The sequence below is a fragment of the Salmo salar genome, unplaced genomic scaffold, assembly GCF_965601325.2.
Source record: "Salmo salar unplaced genomic scaffold, fSalSal1 ptg000838l, whole genome shotgun sequence".
In the NCBI taxonomy this organism is placed as follows: Eukaryota; Metazoa; Chordata; class Actinopteri; order Salmoniformes; family Salmonidae; genus Salmo; species Salmo salar.
In genome coordinates, this window is record NW_027675516.1 from 420,887 (window position 1) to 448,281 (window position 27,395).

General features: G+C 39.9%; 2 protein-coding genes across 2 annotated transcripts in view; one reads left to right on the top strand and one right to left on the bottom strand.

Annotated features, from left to right (window-relative positions):
* Positions 1-995: 995 nt before the first annotated feature.
* On the top strand, positions 996-18,862 carry LOC145877309 (uncharacterized). The gene is made up of 2 exons (XM_082972621.1): positions 996-1,017; positions 16,330-18,862. The coding sequence occupies exons 1-2, from the start codon at positions 996-998 to the stop codon at positions 17,700-17,702; spliced, it is 1,395 nt and encodes a 464-aa protein (XP_082828747.1). The 3' UTR covers positions 17,703-18,862.
* Positions 18,863-24,661: 5,799 nt separating this feature from the next.
* LOC145877296 (uncharacterized) overlaps positions 24,662-27,395 on the bottom strand; it is a 65,279-nt gene continuing 62,545 nt past the window's right edge. The window contains exon 5 of the mRNA XM_082972605.1: positions 24,662-25,800. Coding sequence (XP_082828731.1) covers positions 25,571-25,800 — 230 coding nt within the window. The 3' untranslated portion in view covers positions 24,662-25,570. The remainder of the gene's footprint in view (positions 25,801-27,395) is intronic.

A 27,395-nucleotide genomic window follows, 5' to 3' on the forward strand; every position in this document is an offset into this window, starting at 1 on the left:
GAGGAGGCCGTTTTTGGAGTGAAAGAGGAGGAGGGGGAGATTACTGTCACATTGGAGGAAGAAGAGGAGGTTGGAGATCTGTTTAACACCAGTAAGTACCGTCTCTGCAGTCGTTGAACCAATATGCAGTAAAGGGGTTCTACACTTTAATGTTGTTCTGTAGGAATGGCTGAAGCTACACTGTAACGTGTAGAACATCAAGAGTGGACCATCAACAAAACGTTAACAATTGATCAAATGCATCCAATGACAATGCCTGAAATACTGTAGTCCTCAATATCTCCTATTAGATTAGCCCAAGATGTTCTCTTAAAGGGGCAATCAGCAGTTGTTACATCCATTTAGGGACTTATACATTAATGATATGTACCCATCTGTTTCTTGAAGAAATCACTTATAAATGCCTCATGAGCTTAGTTCAACTGTCGTACCCCATCAGAACCCAAAATATAAGCTTTTATTTACTCCAATGTTTGTCAGTAAATATAAACAAACACTGTATATCCTCAAAACATGGTTAAAACTATAATGTTGATATCATGGATGGTTACATTTCTCCAGCCCCATCCCTCAGCTTTTTACCGAAACGGGCAGGGAGTACGCTTTGTTATTGTTTCTACTGCTGATTGCTGCCCCCGTTACTCCTCAAGGTCCAAGGACTGAATGTTATTTTCAGAGGTAGACTGGCTCTGGCAGCTAAAATAGTCAAATAATCCATCTAAATGTGAATCGATTCTCAATTGCGATACGTTTCTAGAAACATAAATCGCTGTACTTTCATATCAATTCAGAATAATTTCACACAATACTTAAATATCACATCAAAATTATTTGAAATAATACTTTCATATCACATCAATTATTTCAAATACTTTCACATCAAAATTATTTCAAATAATACTTTCATATCACATCAAAATTATTTAAAATACTTTCACATCAAAATAATTTCACACAATACTTTCATATCACATCAAAATAGGTAACCAGTCGCGATGCCCCAAACATTGAATGCAAGTCAATTTATAACATTTTTGACATGTGTTTTTCTGGATTTTTTTGTTATTCTGTCTCTCACTGTTCAAATAAACCTACCATTAAAATTATAGACTGATCATTTCTTTGTCAGTGGGCAAATGTACAAAATCAGCAGGGGATCAAATACTTTTTTCCCTCACTGTAACTCCCAATCACGGCCAGTTGTGACACAGCCTGGACTCGAACCAGGGTGTCTGTAGTGACGCCTCAAGCACTGAGATACAGTGTTTTAGACCGCTGCACCACTCAGGGGCCCCAACATCATGTTCTAGTGCTGTCCCCAACTAAAATACATCTTGGTCAACCAAGAGTCATCTGTTCTTTCTACCAATCGATTGGTTGAAATGTTATGTATATTTTTCCATATATAGACACAACCCATGTGTTTTAATAAAATCAACTATATGTACTGAACTGGTCTGATGCTTTAAGCACACTGTTTGACCAAATAATTAAGACACACAAATGACTCGAGGGATGACTCGAACCTTTTCCATTTCGAGTGGCAATTTATCTGACCATTTCTACTGATCTGGTGCCAGTTAGGATTTTCATATGCACATTTTCATTGAAGATTTTAAAATCATTGTCTGTGATTAATCTACATTCTATCTAAATCTAAAAGAAAATTATACAAATCTAAAAGTAACTTTTATTGCCATTGCCAACTATGTAAAAATAGCCTACATAAAGCCAACAAATAAAAACATTGCAGCCTGCAGGTAATAAATATCCTATAAATCACTTTGGCTGCACATGGCCTGTCTACAACGAACTTAAAACATATCAACTATCAACTGGGTCCTCCTAAACTTGTGATAGCAAGCCTGCAACATTGTATAAAATATTCTGGGCCTTATTCCCTGCCAGTGAGTTCTGGACAGACACAGCTGTAGGCTATTTGTGCAAAGGATAAGAAGTAATCAGGTCTTTTATGACATTTCCACTGGATCAGAGCATTACATTTTTCCCTTTTATGCTGAGTGTTTATCGAAAGGGTGAGAGCTGGAAATATATTTTTTAAATACTTTGAGGAACTATTCTCATTTGCAATTGATTTTGATTAGACTTTGTTTACTTGCTTTTTGATGTGAAGAAAATAATACATTGAGAAGCTCCACAACTCATTAGTGGTGGTGCGTTAAGACAATCAGAAATACTATCAGACATCCCCAAATGGGCACATTTATAGACCTACATTTGCACACAGGCCAGGTAGACTAGTCCTACTTCTATATGTGTAACCAGGTAGACTAGTCCTACTTCTATATGTGTAACCAGGTAGACTAGTCCTACTTCTATATGTGTAACCAGGTAGACTAGTCCTACTTCTATATGGGTAACCAGGTAGACTAGTCCTACTTCTATATGGGTAACCAGGTAGACTAGTCCTACTTCTATATGGGTAACCAGGTAGACTAGTCCTACTTCTATATGTGTAACCAGGTAGACTAGTCCTACTTCTATATGTGTAACCAGGTAGACTAGTCCTACTTCTATATGTGTAACCAGGTAGACTAGTCCTACTTCTATATGTGTAACCAGGTAGACTAGTCCTACTTCTATATGCGTAATCAGGTGTGCGTCCTTACTCAACATTGACAGGAGTGTTTCAAACAAAAGACAATTAATAAATTGACAACAATCTTGCGGGGTCAGGTCTGGGTGGTCTGCCAGGGGCCGTTTCATTTAGTATCCGTTTGGGTCAGTTGGGGAATGATTGTATTTCCCCATAGTATGTTGTACCGAAGTTGACCGACTGAAAGGGAGTGTAACTTTATGACTATAATTACTGTTCCCTGAAGGAGGGAAACGAGGTACAACACCTGTTTGGCCCCACCCCTTCCTGGCTCGGTGAAGAGCGATATTAAATTGAATATGACCTAAGGCTCGTATTTCTGTGTGTTATTATATTATAATTAAGTCTATGATTTGATATTTGATAGAGCAGTCTGACTGAGTGGTGGTAGGCAGCAGCAGGCTCGTAAGCATTCATTCAAACTTTACTGCGTTTGCCAGCAGCTCTTAGCAATGCTTGAAGCACAGCTCTGTTTATGACTTCAAGCCTGTCAACTCCCAAGATTAGGCTGGCAATACTAAAGTGCCTATAAGAACATTCTGGGCGGCAGGGTAGCCTAGTGGTTAGAACGTTGGACTAGTAACTGAAAGGTTGCAAGTTCAAATCCCCGAGATGACAAGGTACAAATCTGTCGTTCTGCCCCTGAACAGGCAGTTAAGCCACTAAAGGTAAGAAAATATATAAATTAAATAAATAAATAAAAATGTATATGAATTTCAAATGATATAGAGAGAAATAGTTATATGTTAAAAGCTTTTTTACATGGCACATATTGCACTTTTACTTTCTTCTCCAACACTGTGTTTTTGCACTATTTAAACCAAATGGAACATGTTTCATTATTTATTTGAGACTAAATAGATTTTATTGATGTATTATATTAAGTTAAAATAAGTGTTCATTCAGTATTGTTGTAGTTGTCATTATTACAAATATATATAAAAAATCGTCCAATTAATCGGTATTGGCTTATTTTGGTCTTCCAATAATCGGCATCGGCATTGAAAAATCATAATCGGTCGACCTCTACTATGTTATTGGTGGTGATGTTATGGACCTCTACTATGTTATTGGTGGTGATGTTATGGACCTCTACTATGTTATTGGTGGTGATGTTATGGGTGGACCTCTACTATGTTATTGGTGGTGATGTTATGGATCTCTACTATGTTATTGGTGGTGATGTTATGGGTGGACCTCTACTATGTTATTGGTGGTGATGTTATGGACCTCTACTATGTTATTGGTGGTGATGTTATGGGCCTCTACTATGTTATTGGTGGTGATGTTATGGACCTCTACTATGTTATTGGTGGTGATGTTATGGACCTCTACTATGTTATTGGTGGTGATGTTATGGGTGGACCTCTACTATGTTATTGGTGGTGATGTTATGGGTGGACCTCTACTATGTTATTGGTGGTGATGTTATGGACCTCTACTATGTTATTGGTGGTGATGTTATGGGTCTCTACTATGTTATTGGTGGTGATGTTATGGGTGGACCTCTACTATGTTATTGGTGGTGATGTTATGGGTGGGTCTCTACTATGTTATTGGTGGTGATGTTATGGGTGGACCTCTACTATGTTATTGGTGGTGATGTTATGGACCTCTACTATGTTATTGGTGGTGATGTTATGGGTGGACCTCTACTATGTTATTGGTGGTGATGTTATGGACCTCTACTATGTTATTGGTGGTGATGTTATGGGTGGACCTCTACTATGTTATTGGTGGTGATGTTATGGACCTCTACTATGTTATTGGTGGTGATGTTATGGACCTCTACTATGTTATTGGTGGTGATGTTATGGATCTCTACTATGTTATTGGTGGTGATGTTATGGGTGGACCTCTACTATGTTATTGGTGGTGATGTTATGGACCTCTACTATGTTATTGGTGGTGATGTTATGGGTGGACCTCTACTATGTTATTGGTGGTGATGTTATGGGTGGACCTCTACTATGTTATTGGTGGTGATGTTATGGACCTCTACTATGTTATTGGTGGTGATGTTATGGACCTCTACTATGTTATTGGTGGTGATGTTATGGGCCTCTACTATGTTATTGGTGGTGATGTTATGGGCCTCTACTATGTTATTGGTGGTGATGTTATGGGTGGACCTCTACTATGTTATTGGTGGTGATGTTATGGGTGGACCTCTACTATGTTATTGGTGGTGATGTTATGGACCTCTACTATGTTATTGGTGGTGATGTTATGGACCTCTACTATGTTATTGGTGGTGATGTTATGGACCTCTACTATGTTATTGGTGGTGATGTTATGGGTGGACCTCTACTATGTTATTGGTGGTGATGTTATGGACCTCTACTATGTTATTGGTGGTGATGTTATGGACCTCTACTATGTTATTGGTGGTGATGTTATGGATCTCTACTATGTTATTGGTGGTGATGTTATGGGCCTCTACTATGTTATTGGTGGTGATGTTATGGGTGGACCTCTACTATGTTATTGGTGGTGATGTTATGGGTGGACCTCTACTATGTTATTGGTGGTGATGTTATGGGTGGACCTCTACTATGTTATTGGTGGTGATGTTATGGACCTCTACTATGTTATTGGTGGTGATGTTATGGGTGGACCTCTACTATGTTATTGGTGGTGATGTTATGGACCTCTACTATGTTATTGGTGGTGATGTTATGGGTGGACCTCTACTATGTTATTGGTGGTGATGTTATGGGTGGACCTCTACTATGTTATTGGTGGTGATGTTATGGACCTCTACTATGTTATTGGTGGTGATGTTATGGGTGGGCCTCTACTATGTTATTGGTGGTGATGTTATGGACCTCTACTATGTTATTGGTGGTGATGTTATGGGTGGACCTCTACTATGTTATTGGTGGTGATGTTATGGGTGGACCTCTACTATGTTATTGGTGGTGATGTTATGGGTGGACCTCTACTATGTTATTGGTGGTGATGTTATGGACCTCTACTATGTTATTGGTGGTGATGTTATGGGTGGACCTCTACTATGTTATTGGTGGTGATGTTATGGACCTCTACTATGTTATTGGTGGTGATGTTATGGGTGGACCTCTACTATGTTATTGGTGGTGATGTTATGGGTGGACCTCTACTATGTTATTGGTGGTGATGTTATGGACCTCTACTATGTTATTGGTGGTGATGTTATGGACCTCTACTATGTTATTGGTGGTGATGTTATGGATCTCTACTATGTTATTGGTGGTGATGTTATGGACCTCTACTATGTTATTGGTGGTGATGTTATGGATCTCTACTATGTTATTGGTGGTGATGTTATGGACCTCTACTATGTTATTGGTGGTGATGTTATGGGTGGACCTCTACTATGTTATTGGTGGTGATGTTATGGGTGGACCTCTACTATGTTATTGGTGGTGATGTTATGGACCTCTACTATGTTATTGGTGGTGATGTTATGGGTGGACCTCTACTATGTTATTGGTGGTGATGTTATGGACCTCTACTATGTTATTGGTGGTGATGTTATGGGTGGACCTCTACTATGTTATTGGTGGTGATGTTATGGGTGGACCTCTACTATGTTATTGGTGGTGATGTTATGGGTGGACCTCTACTATGTTATTGGTGGTGATGTTATGGGTGGACCTCTACTATGTTATTGTTGGTGATGTTATGGGTGGACCTCTACTATGTTATTGGTGGTGATGTTATGGGTGGACCTCTACTATGTTATTGGTGGTGATGTTATGGGTGGACCTCTACTATGTTATTGGTGGTGATGTTATGGGCCTCTACTATGTTATTGGTGGTGATGTTATGGGTGGACCTCTACTATGTTATTGTTGGTGATGTTATGGGTGGACCTCTACTATGTTATTGGTGGTGATGTTATGGGTGGACCTCTACTATGTTATTGGTGGTGATGTTATGGGTCTCTACTATGTTATTGGTGGTGATGTTATGGGTGGACCTCTACTATGTTATTGGTGGTGATGTTATGGACCTCTACTATGTTATTGGTGGTGATGTTATGGGTGGACCTCTACTATGTTATTGGTGGTGATGTTATGGGTCGATCTCTACTATGTTATTGGTGGTGATGTTATGGATCTCTACTATGTTATTGGTGGTGATGTTATGGGTGGACCTCTACTATGTTATTGGTGGTGATGTTATGGACCTCTACTATGTTATTGGTGGTGATGTTATGGGTGGACCTCTACTATGTTATTGGTGGTGATGTTATGGGTGGACCTCTACTATGTTATTGGTGGTGATGTTATGGGCCTCTACTATGTTATTGGTGGTGATGTTATGGACCTCTACTATGTTATTGGTGGTGATGTTATGGGTGGACCTCTACTATGTTATTGGTGGTGATGTTATGGACCTCTACTATGTTATTGGTGGTGATGTTATGGACCTCTACTATGTTATTGGTGGTGATGTTATGGATCTCTACTATGTTATTGGTGGTGATGTTATGGGCCTCTACTATGTTATTGGTGGTGATGTTATGGGTGGACCTCTACTATGTTATTGGTGGTGATGTTATGGGTGGACCTCTACTATGTTATTGGTGGTGATGTTATGGGTGGACCTCTACTATGTTATTGGTGGTGATGTTATGGACCTCTACTATGTTATTGGTGGTGATGTTATGGGTGGACCTCTACTATGTTATTGGTGGTGATGTTATGGACCTCTACTATGTTATTGGTGGTGATGTTATGGGTGGACCTCTACTATGTTATTGGTGGTGATGTTATGGGTGGACCTCTACTATGTTATTGGTGGTGATGTTATGGACCTCTACTATGTTATTGGTGGTGATGTTATGGGTGGGCCTCTACTATGTTATTGGTGGTGATGTTATGGACCTCTACTATGTTATTGGTGGTGATGTTATGGGTGGACCTCTACTATGTTATTGGTGGTGATGTTATGGACCTCTACTATGTTATTGGTGGTGATGTTATGGGTGGACCTCTACTATGTTATTGGTGGTGATGTTATGGACCTCTACTATGTTATTGGTGGTGATGTTATGGGTGGACCTCTACTATGTTATTGGTGGTGATGTTATGGGTGGACCTCTACTATGTTATTGGTGGTGATGTTATGGACCTCTACTATGTTATTGGTGGTGATGTTATGGGTGGGCCTCTACTATGTTATTGGTGGTGATGTTATGGACCTCTACTATGTTATTGGTGGTGATGTTATGGGTGGACCTCTACTATGTTATTGGTGGTGATGTTATGGGTGGACCTCTACTATGTTATTGGTGGTGATGTTATGGGTGGACCTCTACTATGTTATTGGTGGTGATGTTATGGACCTCTACTATGTTATTGGTGGTGATGTTATGGGTGGACCTCTACTATGTTATTGGTGGTGATGTTATGGACCTCTACTATGTTATTGGTGGTGATGTTATGGGTGGACCTCTACTATGTTATTGGTGGTGATGTTATGGGTGGACCTCTACTATGTTATTGGTGGTGATGTTATGGACCTCTACTATGTTATTGGTGGTGATGTTATGGACCTCTACTATGTTATTGGTGGTGATGTTATGGATCTCTACTATGTTATTGGTGGTGATGTTATGGACCTCTACTATGTTATTGGTGGTGATGTTATGGATCTCTACTATGTTATTGGTGGTGATGTTATGGACCTCTACTATGTTATTGGTGGTGATGTTATGGGTGGACCTCTACTATGTTATTGGTGGTGATGTTATGGGTGGACCTCTACTATGTTATTGGTGGTGATGTTATGGACCTCTACTATGTTATTGGTGGTGATGTTATGGGTGGACCTCTACTATGTTATTGGTGGTGATGTTATGGACCTCTACTATGTTATTGGTGGTGATGTTATGGGTGGACCTCTACTATGTTATTGGTGGTGATGTTATGGGTGGACCTCTACTATGTTATTGGTGGTGATGTTATGGGTGGACCTCTACTATGTTATTGGTGGTGATGTTATGGGTGGACCTCTACTATGTTATTGTTGGTGATGTTATGGGTGGACCTCTACTATGTTATTGGTGGTGATGTTATGGGTGGACCTCTACTATGTTATTGGTGGTGATGTTATGGGTGGACCTCTACTATGTTATTGGTGGTGATGTTATGGGCCTCTACTATGTTATTGGTGGTGATGTTATGGGTGGACCTCTACTATGTTATTGTTGGTGATGTTATGGGTGGACCTCTACTATGTTATTGGTGGTGATGTTATGGGTGGACCTCTACTATGTTATTGGTGGTGATGTTATGGGTCTCTACTATGTTATTGGTGGTGATGTTATGGGTGGACCTCTACTATGTTATTGGTGGTGATGTTATGGACCTCTACTATGTTATTGGTGGTGATGTTATGGGTGGACCTCTACTATGTTATTGGTGGTGATGTTATGGGTCGATCTCTACTATGTTATTGGTGGTGATGTTATGGATCTCTACTATGTTATTGGTGGTGATGTTATGGGTGGACCTCTACTATGTTATTGGTGGTGATGTTATGGACCTCTACTATGTTATTGGTGGTGATGTTATGGGTGGACCTCTACTATGTTATTGGTGGTGATGTTATGGGTGGACCTCTACTATGTTATTGGTGGTGATGTTATGGGCCTCTACTATGTTATTGGTGGTGATGTTATGGACCTCTACTATGTTATTGGTGGTGATGTTATGGGTGGACCTCTACTATGTTATTGGTGGTGATGTTATGGGTGGACCTCTACTATGTTATTGGTGGTGATGTTATGGGTGGACCTCTACTATGTTATTGGTGGTGATGTTATGGGTGGACCTCTACTATGTTATTGGTGGTGATGTTATGGACCTCTACTATGTTATTGGTGGTGATGTTATGGACCTCTACTATGTTATTGGTGGTGATGTTATGGGTGGACCTCTACTATGTTATTGGTGGTGTTGTTATGGGTGGACCTCTACTATGTTATTGGTGGTGTTGTTATGGGTGGACCTCTACTATGTTATTGGTGGTGATGTTATGGGTGGACCTCTACTATGTTATTGGTGGTGATGTTATGGGTGGACCTCTACTATGTTATTGGTGGTGATGTTATGGGTGGACCTCTACTATGTTATTGGTGGTGATGTTATGGGTCTCTACTATGTTATTGGTGGTGATGTTATGGGTGGACCTCTACTATGTTATTGGTGGTGATGTTATGGACCTCTACTATGTTATTGGTGGTGATGTTATGGGTGGACCTCTACTATGTTATTGGTGGTGATGTTATGGGTGGACCTCTACTATGTTATTGTTGGTGATGTTATGGACCTCTACTATGTTATTGGTGGTGATGTTATGGGTCGACCTCTACTATGTTATTGGTGGTGATGTTATGGGTGGACCTCTACTATGTTATTGGTGGTGTTGTTATGGGTGGACCTCTACTATGTTATTGGTGGTGATGTTATGGGTGGACCTCTACTATGTTATTGGTGGTGATGTTATGGGTGGACCTCTACTATGTTATTGGTGGTGATGTTATGGGTGGACCTCTACTATGTTATTGGTGGTGATGTTATGGGTCTCTACTATGTTATTGGTGGTGATGTTATGGGTGGACCTCTACTATGTTATTGGTGGTGATGTTATGGACCTCTACTATGTTATTGGTGGTGATGTTATGGGTGGACCTCTACTATGTTATTGGTGGTGATGTTATGGGTGGACCTCTACTATGTTATTGTTGGTGATGTTATGGACCTCTACTATGTTATTGGTGGTGATGTTATGGGTCGACCTCTACTATGTTATTGGTGGTGATGTTATGGGTGGACCTCTACTATGTTATTGGTGGTGATGTTATGGGTGGACCTCTACTATGTTATTGGTGGTGATGTTATGGGTGGACCTCTACTATGTTATTGGTGGTGATGTTATGGGCCTCTACTATGTTATTGGTGGTGATGTTATGGGCCTCTACTATGTTATTGGTGGTGATGTTATGGACCTCTACTATGTTATTGGTGGTGATGTTATGGACCTCTACTATGTTATTGGTGGTGATGTTATGGGTGGACCTCTACTATGTTATTGGTGGTGATGTTATGGACCTCTACTATGTTATTGGTGGTGATGTTATGGGTGGACCTCTACTATGTTATTGGTGGTGATGTTATGGACCTCTACTATGTTATTGGTGGTGATGTTATGGACCTCTACTATGTTATTGGTGGTGATGTTATGGGTCGATCTCTACTATGTTATTGGTGGTGATGTTATGGGTGGACCTCTACTATGTTATTGGTGGTGATGTTATGGACCTCTACTATGTTATTGGTGGTGATGTTATGGATCTCTACTATGTTATTGGTGGTGATGTTATGGGCCTCTACTATGTTATTGGTGGTGATGTTATGGGTGGACCTCTACTATGTTATTGGTGGTGATGTTATGGGTGGACCTCTACTATGTTATTGGTGGTGATGTTATGGGTGGACCTCTACTATGTTATTGGTGGTGATGTTATGGGTCTCTACTATGTTATTGGTGGTGATGTTATGGACCTCTACTATGTTATTGGTGGTGATGTTATGGGTGGACCTCTACTATGTTATTGGTGGTGATGTTATGGGTGGACCTCTACTATGTTATTGGTGGTGATGTTATGGACCTCTACTATGTTATTGTTGGTGATGTTATGGGTGGACCTCTACTATGTTATTGGTGGTGATGTTATGGACCTCTACTATGTTATTGGTGGTGATGTTATGGGTGGACCTCTACTATGTTATTGGTGGTGATGTTATGGGTGGACCTCTACTATGTTATTGGTGGTGATGTTATGGACCTCTACTATGTTATTGGTGGTGATGTTATGGGTGGACCTCTACTATGTTATTGGTGGTGATGTTATGGGTGGACCTCTACTATGTTATTGGTTGTGATGTTATGGACCTCTACTATGTTATTGGTGGTGATGTTATGGACCTCTACTATGTTATTGGTGGTGATGTTATGGGTCTCTACTATGTTATTGGTGGTGATGTTATGGACCTCTACTATGTTATTGGTGGTGATGTTATGGACCTCTACTATGTTATTGGTGGTGATGTTATGGGTCTCTACTATGTTATTGGTGGTGATGTTATGGGTGGACCTCTACTATGTTATTGGTGGTGATGTTATGGGTGGACCTCTACTATGTTATTGGTGGTGATGTTATGGACCTCTACTATGTTATTGGTGGTGATGTTATGGGTGGACCTCTACTATGTTATTGGTGGTGATGTTATGGGTGGATCTCTACTATGTTATTGGTGGTGATGTTATGGGTGGACCTCTACTATGTTATTGGTGGTGATGTTATGGACCTCTACTATGTTATTGGTGGTGATGTTATGGGTGGACCTCTACTATGTTATTGGTGGTGATGTTATGGGTGGACCTCTACTATGTTATTGGTGGTGATGTTATGGACCTCTACTATGTTATTGTTGGTGATGTTATGGGTGGACCTCTACTATGTTATTGGTGGTGATGTTATGGACCTCTACTATGTTATTGGTGGTGATGTTATGGGTGGACCTCTACTATGTTATTGGTGGTGATGTTATGGGTGGACCTCTACTATGTTATTGGTGGTGATGTTATGGACCTCTACTATGTTATTGGTGGTGATGTTATGGGTGGACCTCTACTATGTTATTGGTGGTGATGTTATGGGTGGACCTCTACTATGTTATTGGTGGTGATGTTATGGACCTCTACTATGTTATTGGTGGTGATGTTATGGACCTCTACTATGTTATTGGTGGTGATGTTATGGGTCTCTACTATGTTATTGGTGGTGATGTTATGGACCTCTACTATGTTATTGGTGGTGATGTTATGGACCTCTACTATGTTATTGGTGGTGATGTTATGGGTCTCTACTATGTTATTGGTGGTGATGTTATGGGTGGACCTCTACTATGTTATTGGTGGTGATGTTATGGGTGGACCTCTACTATGTTATTGGTGGTGATGTTATGGACCTCTACTATGTTATTGGTGGTGATGTTATGGGTGGACCTCTACTATGTTATTGGTGGTGATGTTATGGGTGGATCTCTACTATGTTATTGGTGGTGATGTTATGGATCTCTACTATGTTATTGGTGGTGATGTTATGGGCCTCTACTATGTTATTGGTGGTGATGTTATGGACCTCTACTATGTTATTGGTGGTGATGTTATGGGTGGACCTCTACTATGTTATTGGTGGTGATGTTATGGGTGGACCTCTACTATGTTATTGGTGGTGATGTTATGGATCTCTACTATGTTATTGGTGGTGATGTTATGGGCCTCTACTATGTTATTGGTGGTGATGTTATGGGTGGACCTCTACTATGTTATTGGTGGTGATGTTATGGACCTCTACTATGTTATTGGTGGTGATGTTATGGGTGGATCTCTACTATGTTATTGGTGGTGATGTTATGGACCTCTACTATGTTATTGGTGGTGATGTTATGGGTCGATCTCTACTATGTTATTGGTGGTGATGTTATGGATCTCTACTATGTTATTGGTGGTGATGTTATGGGCCTCTACTATGTTATTGGTGGTGATGTTATGGGTGGACCTCTACTATGTTATTGGTGGTGATGTTATGGGTGGACCTCTACTATGTTATTGGTGGTGATGTTATGGACCTCTACTATGTTATTGGTGGTGATGTTATGGGTGGACCTCTACTATGTTATTGGTGGTGATGTTATGGGTGGACCTCTACTATGTTATTGGTGGTGATGTTATGGGTGGACCTCTACTATGTTATTGGTGGTGATGTTATGGGTGGACCTCTACTATGTTATTGGTGGTGATGTTATGGACCTCTACTATGTTATTGGTGGTGATGTTATGGGTGGACCTCTACTATGTTATTGGTGGTGATGTTATGGACCTCTACTATGTTATTGGTGGTGATGTTATGGACCTCTACTATGTTATTGGTGGTGATGTTATGGGTCGATCTCTACTATGTTATTGGTGGTGATGTTATGGATCTCTACTATGTTATTGGTGGTGATGTTATGGGCCTCTACTATGTTATTGGTGGTGATGTTATGGGTGGACCTCTACTATGTTATTGGTGGTGATGTTATGGGTGGACCTCTACTATGTTATTGGTGGTGATGTTATGGACCTCTACTATGTTATTGGTGGTGATGTTATGGGTGGACCTCTACTATGTTATTGGTGGTGATGTTATGGGTGGACCTCTACTATGTTATTGGTGGTGATGTTATGGGTGGACCTCTACTATGTTATTGGTGGTGATGTTATGGGTGGACCTCTACTATGTTATTGGTGGTGATGTTATGGACCTCTACTATGTTATTGGTGGTGATGTTATGGGTGGACCTCTACTATGTTATTGGTGGTGATGTTATGGACCTCTACTATGTTATTGGTGGTGATGTTATGGACCTCTACTATGTTATTGGTGGTGATGTTATGGACCTCTACTATGTTATTGGTGGTGATGTTATGGGTGGACCTCTACTATGTTATTGGTGGTGATGTTATGGGTGGACCTCTACTATGTTATTGGTGGTGATGTTATGGACCTCTACTATGTTATTGGTGGTGATGTTATGGACCTCTACTATGTTATTGGTGGTGATGTTATGGGTGGACCTCTACTATGTTATTGGTGGTGATGTTATGGGTGGACCTCTACTATGTTATTGGTGGTGATGTTATGGACCTCTACTATGTTATTGGTGGTGATGTTATGGGTGGACCTCTACTATGTTATTGGTGGTGATGTTATGGGTGGACCTCTACTATGTTATTGGTGGTGATGTTATGGGTGGACCTCTACTATGTTATTGGTGGTGATGTTATGGGTGGACCTCTACTATGTTATTGGTGGTGATGTTATGGACCTCTACTATGTTATTGGTGGTGATGTTATGGGTGGGCCTCTACTATGTTATTGGTGGTGATGTTATGGGTGGACCTCTACTATGCTATTGGTGGTGATGTTATGGACCTCTACTATGTTATTGGTGGTGATGTTATGGGTGGACCTCTACTATGTTATTGGTGGTGATGTTATGGGCCTCTACTATGTTATTGGTGGTGATGTTATGGGTGGACCTCTACTATGTTATTGGTGGTGATGTTATTGGTGGACCTCTACTATGTTATTGGTGGTGATGTTATGGACCTCTACTATGTTATTGGTGGTGATGTTATGGGCCTCTACTATGTTATTGGTGGTGATGTTATGGGTGGACCTCTACTATGTTATTGGTGGTGATGTTATGGGTGGACCTCTACTATGTTATTGGTGGTGATGTTATGGACCTCTACTATGTTATTGGTGGTGATGTTATGGACCTCTACTATGTTATTGGTGGTGATGTTATGGGTGGACCTCTACTATGTTATTGGTGGTGATGTTATGGACCTCTACTATGTTATTGGTGGTGATGTTATGGGTGGACCTCTACTATGTTATTGGTGGTGATGTTATGGGTGGACCTCTACTATGTTATTGGTGGTGATGTTATGGACCTCTACTATGTTATTGGTGGTGATGTTATGGACCTCTACTATGTTATTGGTGGTGATGTTATGGGTGGACCTCTACTATGTTATTGGTGGTGATGTTATGGGTGGACCTCTACTATGTCAGGCTGATGGAAAAGCTAGCCAAAGAGCATTTAACTGGTTGAAGTGTTTAACTATTAATCAGTTGATTTGCGACAATAACACAAACATATTAAGCAGGAGATTCAAACGAGCCTTACAATTATAATCCAAAAGTAATGTGAAATGTACTCAACCTGTAAATGGAGGCTATTTTTGCTGTCAGCCTATGAGAACTCCCCTGAGTTTTCCCCCACGGTGGTGAATTAGTGAATAGACACAGAGCTTAATGTGAGTTTCCTTGAGTAGCACTCCTGATCTTGCGCTGTAATATTCAGAATACATCGTGAAAAACTAAAATCTTAGCTCACCATTTTTGCTCCAGGCAGATATACTACATCCATAACTAGTGGTTTCCTCATTAGCAGATATAGTACATCCATAACTAGTGGTTTCCTCATTAGCAGATATACTACATCCATAACTAGTGGTTTCCTCATTACCAGATATACTACATCCATAACTAGTGGTTTCCTCATTACCAGATATACTACATCCATAACTAGTGGTTTCCTCATGACCAGATATACTACATCCATAACTAGTGGTTATTTACCAGATATACTACATCCATAACTACTGGTTTCATCATTACCAGATATACTACATCCATAACTAGTGGTTTCCTCATTACCAGATATACTACATCCATAACTAGTGGTTTCGTCATTACCAGATATACTACATCCATAACTAGTGGTTTCCTCATTACTAGATATACTACATCCATAACTAGTGGTTTCCTCATTACCAGATATACTACATCCATAACTAGTGGTTTCCTCATTACCAGATATACTACATCCATAACTAGTGGTTTCCTCATTACCAGATATACTACATCCATAACTAGCGGTTTCCTCATTAGCAGGGAGGAGTTTCTACAATCAGATTGTGTGTGCATCGCCCTCAATCATCGATGTTACTACTAATGTGAAAACAATACAAAATATGACTATTCTTGCTCATTTTGTGGGCCTTTAATCATCTGTCTGACTTTGTTGTTCATGCAGGAGAGAGACGTGACTATCGTGGATCCTCTGGGGAGCCTCAACAACCTCTTGATGCTGAAGAGGCAGAGAAGAGTCTCTCCACATTAGAACACCTCAAGAAACACCTGCAGACATCCACAGGGAAGAGAACTCACTGCTGCTCTGACTGTGGGAAGAGATTCACCTCCCCATCAGGCATTAAAATTCATCAGAGAATCCACACAGGAGAGAAACCTTTTAGCTGTACTCAATGTGGGAAGAGTTTTACTCAATCAACCAGCCTGATATCACACCAGAGAACTCACACAGGAGAGAAACCTTATAACTGTGCTCAATGTGGGAAGAGTTTTACTAGGTCAACTGGCCTGATATCACACCAGAGAACACACACAGGAGAGAAACCTTATAGCTGTGATGAATGTGGGAAGAGTTTTGTTACATCTAACAGTCTGACTAAACACCAGAGAACACACACAGGAGAGAAACCTTATAGATGTGATGAATGTGGGAAGAGTTATGTTAAATCTAGCAGTCTGACTAAACACCAGAGAACACACACAGGAGAGAAACCTTATAGATGTGATGAATGTGGGAAGAGTTATGTTACATCTAGCAGTCTGACTAAACACCAGAGAACACACACAGGAGAGAAACCTTATAGATGTGATGAATGTGGGAAGAGTTATGTTAAATCTAGCAGTCTGACTAAACACCAGAGAACACACACAGGAGAGACATCTTATAGCTGTGATGAATGTGGGAAGAGTTTTGTTACATCTAACAGTCTGACTAAACACCAGAGAACACACACAGGAGAGAAATCTTATAGATGTGATGAATGTGGGAAGAGTTATGTTACATCTAGCTGTCTGACTAAACACCGGAGAACACACACAGGAGAGAAACCTTATAGCTGTGCTCAATGTGGGAAGAGCTTTAATGAGAAAAGCTGTCTGACTAAACACCAGAGAACACACACAGGAGAGAAGCCTTTTAGCTGTAATCAATGTGGGAAGAGTTTTACTCAGTCAGCCAGCCTGATATCACACCATAGAACACACACAGGAGAGAAACCTTATACCTGTGCTCAATGTGGGAAGAGTTTTACTCGTTCAACCAACCTGAAATCACACTGTAGAACACACACAGGAGAGAAATCTTATAGCTGTGCTCAATGTGGGAAGAGCTTTAATGAGAAAAGCTGTCTGACTAAACACCAGAGAACACACACAGGAGAGAAGCCTTTTAGCTGTAATCAATGTGGGAAGAGTTTTACTCAGTCAACCAGCCTGATGTCACACCAGAGAAAACACACACAGGAGAGAAATCTTATAGCTGTGCTCAATGTGGGAAGAGTTTTACTATGTCTAACAAGCGGACTTCACACCATATAACACATACAGGAGAAACCTCAGCTGTGATCAGTGTGACCAGAGATAATCTGATAAAATACCTCAATCAATGAAATAATGTCACAATGTAGAATGTTTTAACATTGTAGTAGGAGTATTTTAATGATGTCATAATGTTGAACCCTAAACGTTTGTCCCCTGTTCTATTGATTTCAACATGATATGGATATTAGCCTCAGGGGGAAATCCAGGCTCTGAATTGAAAGAGTACTATTTATGTGATTTAACAAAAAATGACTAACAAAAAAAGAGTTGTGTTACACTTACCACGTTGGTGACCCACTTGAATCAAAATGCAACACTTCAAAATGTATCTAGCTGTTTTCTACAAATTATTAAGAAGTTAGTTTTCCGTATTGGATATGAGTTTTGTTTGGGTTCATTCCAAGGGGACGAGAGTTCTAGAAGCTCGTGGTAATTATTATTTTTTAAATTGTTTTTAATTGTTGACAGCCAGTGGACACCATGTTTATATTGGTGAAGGTGAAGCATTGTAGTGGATGGAAGTTGTTTTCTGTTGGTGGTGAGCACGTAAAGTGGAGTTTTTAGAAAAGCCTCTGAGTGTGTATTCCTAAGTGGGGGGCACCTTGGAGGTGTAAACAGGGCTGAGTCAGCTATCTGTGTGAACTGGATGAAAACTAGAATCTTTGTTTACTATTTAAGACAGTTTATGATATAGTATAAGCTAGTAAGGTGCACCTGGAATTATTTTAAACCTGTAATTGTTTTAAACCTGTAATTATTTTACACCTGTACCCCATTTTAGAAGTATTGAAAGATATAAATGTATGAGTTGCAAAATCCTAGGAACTAACCTTGACATAGAAATGTGAAAAATGAAAATATTCCTGTAGGTTAAAATATTAATTGATTATTAATATTAGTTATGTTTGAGAATAGCATTGTGTGACAGGCTGACTTGAAAGATTTTACTCAACATTTTACTGCGTGGCAATACTGTGTTTGGATTCTGAAGGGCATTTATACAAAAGAGGTAGTCTAGACACTGTATTAATACCATTATGCATTTGAATCCCATCTACAGCTACCATCTAAGATATTAATTTCCCTCCACAAGGGGGCGGACATGTAACGTTTCCAAAATGGGATATTATTGTACATGTAACGTTTCCAAAATGGGATAGTATTGTCCATGTAACGTTTCCAAAATGGGACAGTATTGTACATGTAACGTTTCCAAAATGGGATAGTATTGTCCATGTAACGTTTCCAAAATGGGATAGTATTGTCCATGTAACGTTTCCAAAATGGGATAGTATTGTCCATGTAACGTTTCCAAAATGGGATAGTATTGTCCATGTAATGTTTCCAAAATGGGATAGTATTGTACATGTAACGTTTCCAAAATGGGATAGTATTGTACATGTAACGTTTCCAAAATGGGATAGTATTGTTCATGTAACGTTTCCAAAATGGGATAGTATTGTTCATGTAACATTTCCAAAATGGGATAGTATTGCACATGTAACGTGTCCAAAATGGGATAGTATTGTACATGTAACGTTATGCCCCCTTGTGAGTTAATAGTATTGCATGCTGTAGCAGGCTATATAAAGAGGAAGACCTCCATTGACGATTCAGTTCGTTGTAACATCTCGTCTGGACAGGTCACCGTCCTTAGTTAGTTAGTTAGTTAGTTAACGAAGCTAACGTTAGCTAGTTCATTATCACAAAAGTGAGAACTGCTCTAGATTGGAAACTTACGTTAATGAGTGTAAAGCCATGTTGGCTTTATGGAAACGATATACAATATATGGGAAAGAATATAGTTGAGGAAATAATCCAAACCTAGTTGTGCCTAGTTAGGACATAACGTTAGCTAGCTAGCTAACGGTACTGTACTGTAGCTCATACAACGCCGACGGTCAAACCCGGCTTTCTATTATTTACGTTCATTAACTATAGTAACGTTATGGAATATATTCACAGAAAACTATCATTGTCTTCGTTATTCATTATTAGTATGTTATATTATTATAATACATTATTTCGAGACATATTCAGAGCCAAACATCAACCCAACTTATCCTTTTTAACTGTTGTCGCATCCAAACTTGTCACCATCGTTTTCAGTTGTAATTGCGAAGTTCCCGGAAGAAGTCCAGCAACAACGGAGGTTCCTCGATGAACCCACCTTCTAACAAGTTCTTTGAAGAACCTTTTGGGGCTGTTTTTCATTGACCAAGAACCCTACGGTTCTTAGGGGATCTGAGAACAACTCCAGTTGAACCCTTCATTTTTAGAGTGTAGTCGGCTCTATTTACTCTCAGATTCAAACATGATGATTAGTATCAACTGTCAAGTCAGCTGCTGCTGCTCCAATACAGTTTGAGGTGAGATGGTGAACTGACGTTCAACTGGGCAGTCAGCTGCTGCTGCTCCAATACAGTATGAGGTGAGAGGGTGAACTGATGTTGAACTGGGCAGTCAGCTGCTGCTGTTCCAATACAGTATGAGGTGAGACGGTGAACTGATGTTGAACTGGGCAGTCAGCTGCTGCTGCTCCAATACAGTATGAGGTGAGACGGTGAACTGATGTTGAACTGGGCAGTCAGCCGCTGCTGCTCCAATACAGTATGAGGTGAGACGGTGAACTGATGTTGAACTGGGCAGTCAGCTGCTGCTGCTCCAATACAGTATGAGGTGAGACGGTGAACTGATGTCGAACTGGGCAGTCAGCTGCTGCTGCTCCAATACAGTATGAGGTGAGACGGTGAACTGATGTTGAACTGGGCAGTCAGCTGCTGCTGCTCCAATACAGTATGAGGTGAGACGGTGAACTGATGTCGAACTGGGCAGTCAGCTGCTGCTGCTCCAATACAGTATGAGGTGAGACGGTGAACTGATGTTGAACTGGGCAGTCAGCTGCTGCTGCTCCAATACAGTATGAGGTGAGACGGTGAACTGATGTTGAATCATAATGATTAAGTTAATTAAAATGAATTAGTGATACTATTAAAAAATTGTATTTGTCATATTAAATATATTACTCTATTGTTATCAGATAGAAACATGATGGAATATTGTACATCATATTAGCATCAACATACATTATTGTTTCATACAATTTCACATAATAAGGATATTTAATATTTTCAAGTTCAGAACCCATCACCTGCTATGTAAAAGAGACAGAAGAATGCACAATGGTCAATGCTATCTGGGATCCTTGGGACATCCCTACCCTAAACCCTAACCTTAACCTCTACCTTAACCATTTTAAATGTCAACTTCAACGGGCTAGGGACGTCCCAAGGATGTATCTCTACCTGAAAATACATGATCTAAGTGATTGATAGTTGGTATTCAGCAGTCATAAAGCCTTATTTACTTTAATGAACTACTAAAATTGTGATTTTGTCAGACAGCATAGACAGCAGCTCTACACTTTATTGACTGACTGATCCATTCATCCTTCCATCCCTACTCAGCCTTCCTCTCCTCTGAAGACCCAGTGAGGGTGGAGCTCAGTCAGAGAGCTGTTGAGGGACTGGTTAGGAAGAACACTTCTACATCCAGAGAGGTGAGAGGTCACACATGGTTTAGATGGTAAATATTTATGTCCCCTTAGTGGTTCATCACGTCAGCTAAAGGGAATATGTTCCATCATCTATGTTTATTTACATTAGTGCAAATTGTCCACTGATATGGGTGTAATTTCTCACCCCTTTTGGCTGTATGAAAGTTAATTTCCCCTCAGGCACACACATTTCTTCTTTGTTATTACCCGAGCCACTGCCTGTTCAGCCTGCTATCATCCAGAAGGTGAGGTCAGTACAGGTGCATCAAAGCTGGAACTGAAAGACTGAAAAACAGCTTCTATCTCCAGGCTATCAGACTGCTAAACAGCTTCTATCTCCAGGCCATCAGACTGTTAAACAGCTTCTATCTCCAGACCATCAGACTGTTAAACAGCTTCTATCTCCAGACCATCAGACTGATAAACAGCTTCTATCTCCAGGCCATCAGACTGATAAACAGCTTCTATCTCCAGGCCATCAGACTGTTAAACAGCTTCTATCTCCAGACCATCAGACAGCTTCTCTCTCCAGACCATCAGACTGAAAAACAGCTTCTATCTCCAGACCATCAGACTGATAAACAGCTTCTATCTCCAGACCATCAGACTGATAAACAGCTTCTATCTCCAGACCATCAGACTGATAAACAGCTTCTATCTCCAGACCATCAGACTGATAAACAGCTTCTATCTCCAGGCCATCAGACTGATAAACAGCTTCTATCTCCAGGCCATTAGACTGAAAAACAGCTTCTATCTCCAGGCCATCAGACTGTTAAACAGCTTCTATCTCCAGGCCATCAGACTGATAAACAGCTTCTATCTCCAGGCCATCAGACTGATAAACAGCTTCTATCTCCAGACCGTCAGACTGTTATACAGCTTCTATCTCCAGGCCATCAGACTGTTAAACAGCTTCTATCTCCAGACCATCAGACTGATAAACAGCTTCTATCTCCAGGCCATCAGACTGTTAAACAGCTTCTATCTCAAGGCCATCAGACTGTTAAACAGCACAGAGAGGCTGCAGCCTACATATAGACTTGACATCATTGACCACTTTAATAAATGGAACACTAGTCCCTTTCATAATGTTTACATATCATTTCTCATCTCATATGTATAAACTGTATCTCAGTCTATGCTGCTCTGACATTGTTTATCCATATATTTATATATTCCTAATTCCATTCCTTTACTTAGATTTGTGTGTATTAGGTATTTGTTGTGAAATTGTTAGATATTACTGCACTGTGGGAACTAGAAGGACAAGCATTTCACTACACCTGCAATAACATCTGCTGAACACCTGTATGTGACCAACAACATTTGATTTATTATGAAGGTCATTTGTGTCAAATTTACTTTGCCCCTCATTCACCCCATCTCTTTACATTGCTGATGCATAATCAGTGGCCTGACTGTGTCAAAGGCCCATCCTGGTAGATCTGAACCTAATGCAGCTTGGAGTGATCAGATGACAGAAGTCACATTTAGGTGCCAGGTGTAACTGAGGCCATAGATGCTCCATATCCATTACTTTGAGTGTTATATATAATATGACTAAATGTGTTTCTGTGTTGCAGGGACAGTCAATAAATGGAACAGCAAGGTCACAGAACATGACATAAGCAGAGCTGTGGGAGACCACCTCAAGCCCCTGGTAGAGCCGGGGGTGGTGTTTACCACTCCACCACGCCTTCAGCAGGCTGGAAAAGTGGGATTGATACAGTTTTTCATACTAAGGTGGACCAATAGTTTGTTGATTGGTCAGTCATTGGGTTAATTTGTTTTATAATATGTTCAAATCAAATCAAGCTTTATTTATACAGCACATTTCAGACATGGATGCAACACAATGGCTTCACAGGAAAAAACTATGAAAATAATCAGAAATATTTAGTACACAAATATGAGGATAAAAAACAATAATAACAACTGATGAGCATTGTAAGGAAATGCCATTGATTAAAATATCAACAATATGATGCAATATCCAACCCACAATATAACTTGTTTTTTAGGAGGGTCTCTGAAAGACACTATGGGGGTGTCCACTGGAAGTTGACTAGTAACAACAACTGGGACCTAAAAGACACCCACCATGAGACCCACTAAATCTGCCCAAGAAGAGGCAAACAAAAGAAAAACCCACACCAAACTTAAAGACAGGAAGTAAACCAAAAAGGTGGAGCAACTAAAGGTGTTGACTCTCCACATGTATCAAGACAACTGGAGCACTGGGCCAGACACTCTTAAATAGAACCTGGACCAGCTCAGGTGAAACACCTTCCCACTAACGAGATGGACAAGCCAGCACAGGTGTAACACATACTGACTAACGAGGTGACACCAATCAGTGCGTCCTACGTGCTAACGAGCTAGACGGGCTAACGAGCTAGACGTGCTAACGAGCTAGACGTGCTAACGAGCTAGACGTGCTAACGGTGCTAGACGGGCTAACAGGCTAGACGTGCTAACGAGCGATACTTGTCAACAATTAAAAACAAGAAAAACACATTTCTAAATAATAATATACAATCAAAATATTTTTTTATCCTTTTTCTTACTATAGAATCCTAAAACTCACTATCTTCTAGAACTCTCGTGTTCCAAAAACTCACTAGCTTCTAGAACTCTCATCCACTTGGAACAAGCCCAAACAAAACTCATCTCTAATACGGAAAAACATGCAGTCATTATAAATTGTGATCCATGGCAACGCACTGTCTAAACACAAAACACAAAACTTTTTAACTGCCCACCCGTGAGACAATCAGCAAATTGTCCTTAAAACGAACATGTCTGATTTCAAGAGGAAACTCCTGCAATATCCGTAGTAACTTCCCACCTCACAGCTTCTCTTTCTTTTCAGGGTTCACTAGATAGGCATGTTGTTGGATTGGTGCCCAGTCCCCAATGTCATGCTCCAGTACATTTGGGTTGGCACATCTGAGAATGAACCCTGATATTCTAAAAGCAGGGCAACAATGTCAATGTAATTGTACCCAAAAATTATCAGTTGGTTGCATAAATAATTATGATTACTAAATCTTACATGAATATTAAACATGAAATATAAAACCCAAATGTACACCCGTTTGTTAATATGTATTAGCAATAATTAACTTAATGGTGAGGCATAAAATGTATCTTTTGTCAGGCTTAATGTTTGAAATATGAGGTGATTTGAGTCATGCTTCTTCAGTAGTGGAATAAAGACAATTAGTACTTGAATGTTGTAAATAAATACTGGAGTGATGTAGGATTGTTCATATAATTGATTATTGTACTGTGACTATGTGTTTAGGCTGTAAGTATGTTGAAATTAAATTGTTTTCTTTTCAACTTTCACTTTCAACTAAAACCAAACTTATATTGTATGTCGGGCATAGTCTTATTTTCTACGACATTTTGCTAGGTGAGATATCCCCAATGTCACAGCTTAAACGTGTCCAAATCAGTAGTCCAAATGCAGAAACAGTTTGTGATAAATTGAAAACCTAAACATAAAATGTAATACATACACAAACATCTGTCACAATAATCATATTACTTGTATTATTTAAAACAAGCACCTTATAAAACTGTACAAGCACCAAAAACGCTGTTGTTTTGACAAGTAGCAATAAATCACTAATATCGATTATCGATTAGGGGGGAAATAAGGTTGTTCGTGCTGTTGAAACTAACACAACTAAAAAAACACATGGAAATGGAGATATATTTTACCTCACTGGTTAGAGGACAACCTGCAGAAGACAGTCAGCTACATTTTGGACTGATGCATTTAAATGTAGGGGTCGCTAAACAAAGGAACACAACACTTATTTGTCATCACTCATCGCTAAAATCAATTGTGTGACAGAAGGGAGATGAGGTTGCACGTCCTGTTAAAACAGCTAAAAAAACCACACGGAATCTGGGAATAATGTGTACATCACTGGTTAGAAGACAATTTGTAGAAAACAGCCAGATACATTTTGAAGTGTTGCATTTTGATTCAAGTGGGTCACCAACATGGTAAGTGTAACAACTCTTTTTTTGTAAGTCACTTTTTGTTAAATCACATAAATAGTAACTCTTCCATTTCAGAGCCTGGATTTTCCCCCTGAGGCTAATATCCATATCATGTTGAAATCAATAGAACAGGGGACAAACGTTTAGGGTTCTACATTGTGACATCATTAAAATACTCCTTCTAAAATGTTAAAACATTCTACATTGTGACATTAATTCATAGATATCATGAAACAACTCCTTCATGTATGTATTTTCTGATATTTGATCAGAGATTTTTTTTATCAGATTATCTCTGGTCACAGGTATGAGGTTTCTCTCCTGTGTGTATTCTCTGGTGCACTGTCAGATGGCCAGATTGACTAAAACTCTTCCCACATTGACCACAGCTATAAGGTTTCTCTCCTGTGTGTATTCTCTGGTGCACTGTCAGAGATGTAGATTGAACAAAACTCTTCCCACATTGAGTACAGCTATAAGGTCTCTCTCCTGTGTGGATTCTCTGATGAATTTTAATGCCTGATGAGGTGAATATCTTCCCACAGTCAGAGCAGCAGTGAGATTTTTTCCCTGTGGATCTCTGCTGGTGTTTATTGAGGTGTTCTGATCTGGAGAGACTCTTCTCTGCCTCTTCAGCATCAAGAGGTTGTTGAGACTCCCCAGAGGATGCACAACTGTCCCGCCTCTCTCCTGTGTGAACAACAAAGACAGACAGATGGTTAAAGGCCCACAACAGCGGTAATCCACTGTAAAAGTGTTGCCAACAGCGCAGCCACGATGTTGTACAACAATTGACGTCTGTAATGAATGTTAAAATTATTTGACAATTGTCTTAAAATGAGCTAGAATAGTCATATTTTGTCTTGTTTTCACATTAGTAGTAAAATCGATGATGGTAGGCTAGAAATAAGTTATTCATGTTGTTGAAACTCGAAGCAGTGTGCCAGACAACTCTTTGTATCCAATGTAGGCCCCTTTTTGTGCTTGCTAAAATTGCGGCACGAGGGCGATGCACACGCAATTTGATTGCATAAACTCCTCCCTGCTAATGAGGAAACCGCTAGTTATGGATGTAGTATATCTGGTAATGAGGAAACCACTAGTTATGGATGTAGTATATCTAGTAATGAGGAAACCAGTAGTTATGGATGTAGTATATCTGGTAATGAGGAAACCAGTAGTTATGGATGTAGTATATCTGGTAATGAGGAAACCACTAGTTATGGATGTAGTATATCTGGTAATGAGGAAACCACTAGTTATGGATGTAGTATATCTGCTAATGAGGAAACCGATAGTTATGGATGTAGTATATCTGGTAATGAGGAAACCACTAGTTATGGATGTAGTATATCTGGTAATGAGGAAACCACTAGTTATGGATGTAGTATATCTGGTAATGAGGAAACCACTAGTTATGGATGTAGTATATCTGGTAATGAGGAAACCACTAGTTATGGATGTAGTATATCTGCTAATGAGGAAACCACTAGTTATGGATGTAGTATATCTGGTAATGAGGAAACCACTAGTTATGGATGTAGTATATCTGGTAATGAGGAAACCACTAGTTATGGATGTAGTATATCTGGTAATGAGGAAACCACTAGTTATGGATGTAGTATATCTGGTAATGAGGAAACCACTAGTTATGGATGTAGTATATCTGCCTGGAGCAAAAAATGGTGAGCGAAGATGATCGTTTTTCACAATGTATTCTGAATATTACAGCGCACTATCAGGACAAGATCAGGAGTGCTACTCAAGGAAACTCACATTAAGTTCTGTGTCTATTCACTAATTCACCACCGTGGGGGAAACTCAGGGGAGTTCTCATAGGCTGACAGCAAAAATAGCCTCCATTTCCAGGTTTCATATGAGTGCATTTCACATTACTTTAGGATTATAATTGTAAGGCTCGCTTGAATCTCCTGCTTAATATGTTTGTGTTATTGTCGCAAATCAACTGCTTTATACTTAAAAAACACTTCAACCAGTAAAATGCTCCTTGGCTAGCTTTTCCATCAGCCTGACAATGAGGGTTTGTACACTAAGTGTTTAACAAACAATAACATAGTAGAGGTCGACCAATTATGATTTTTCAACGCCGGTAC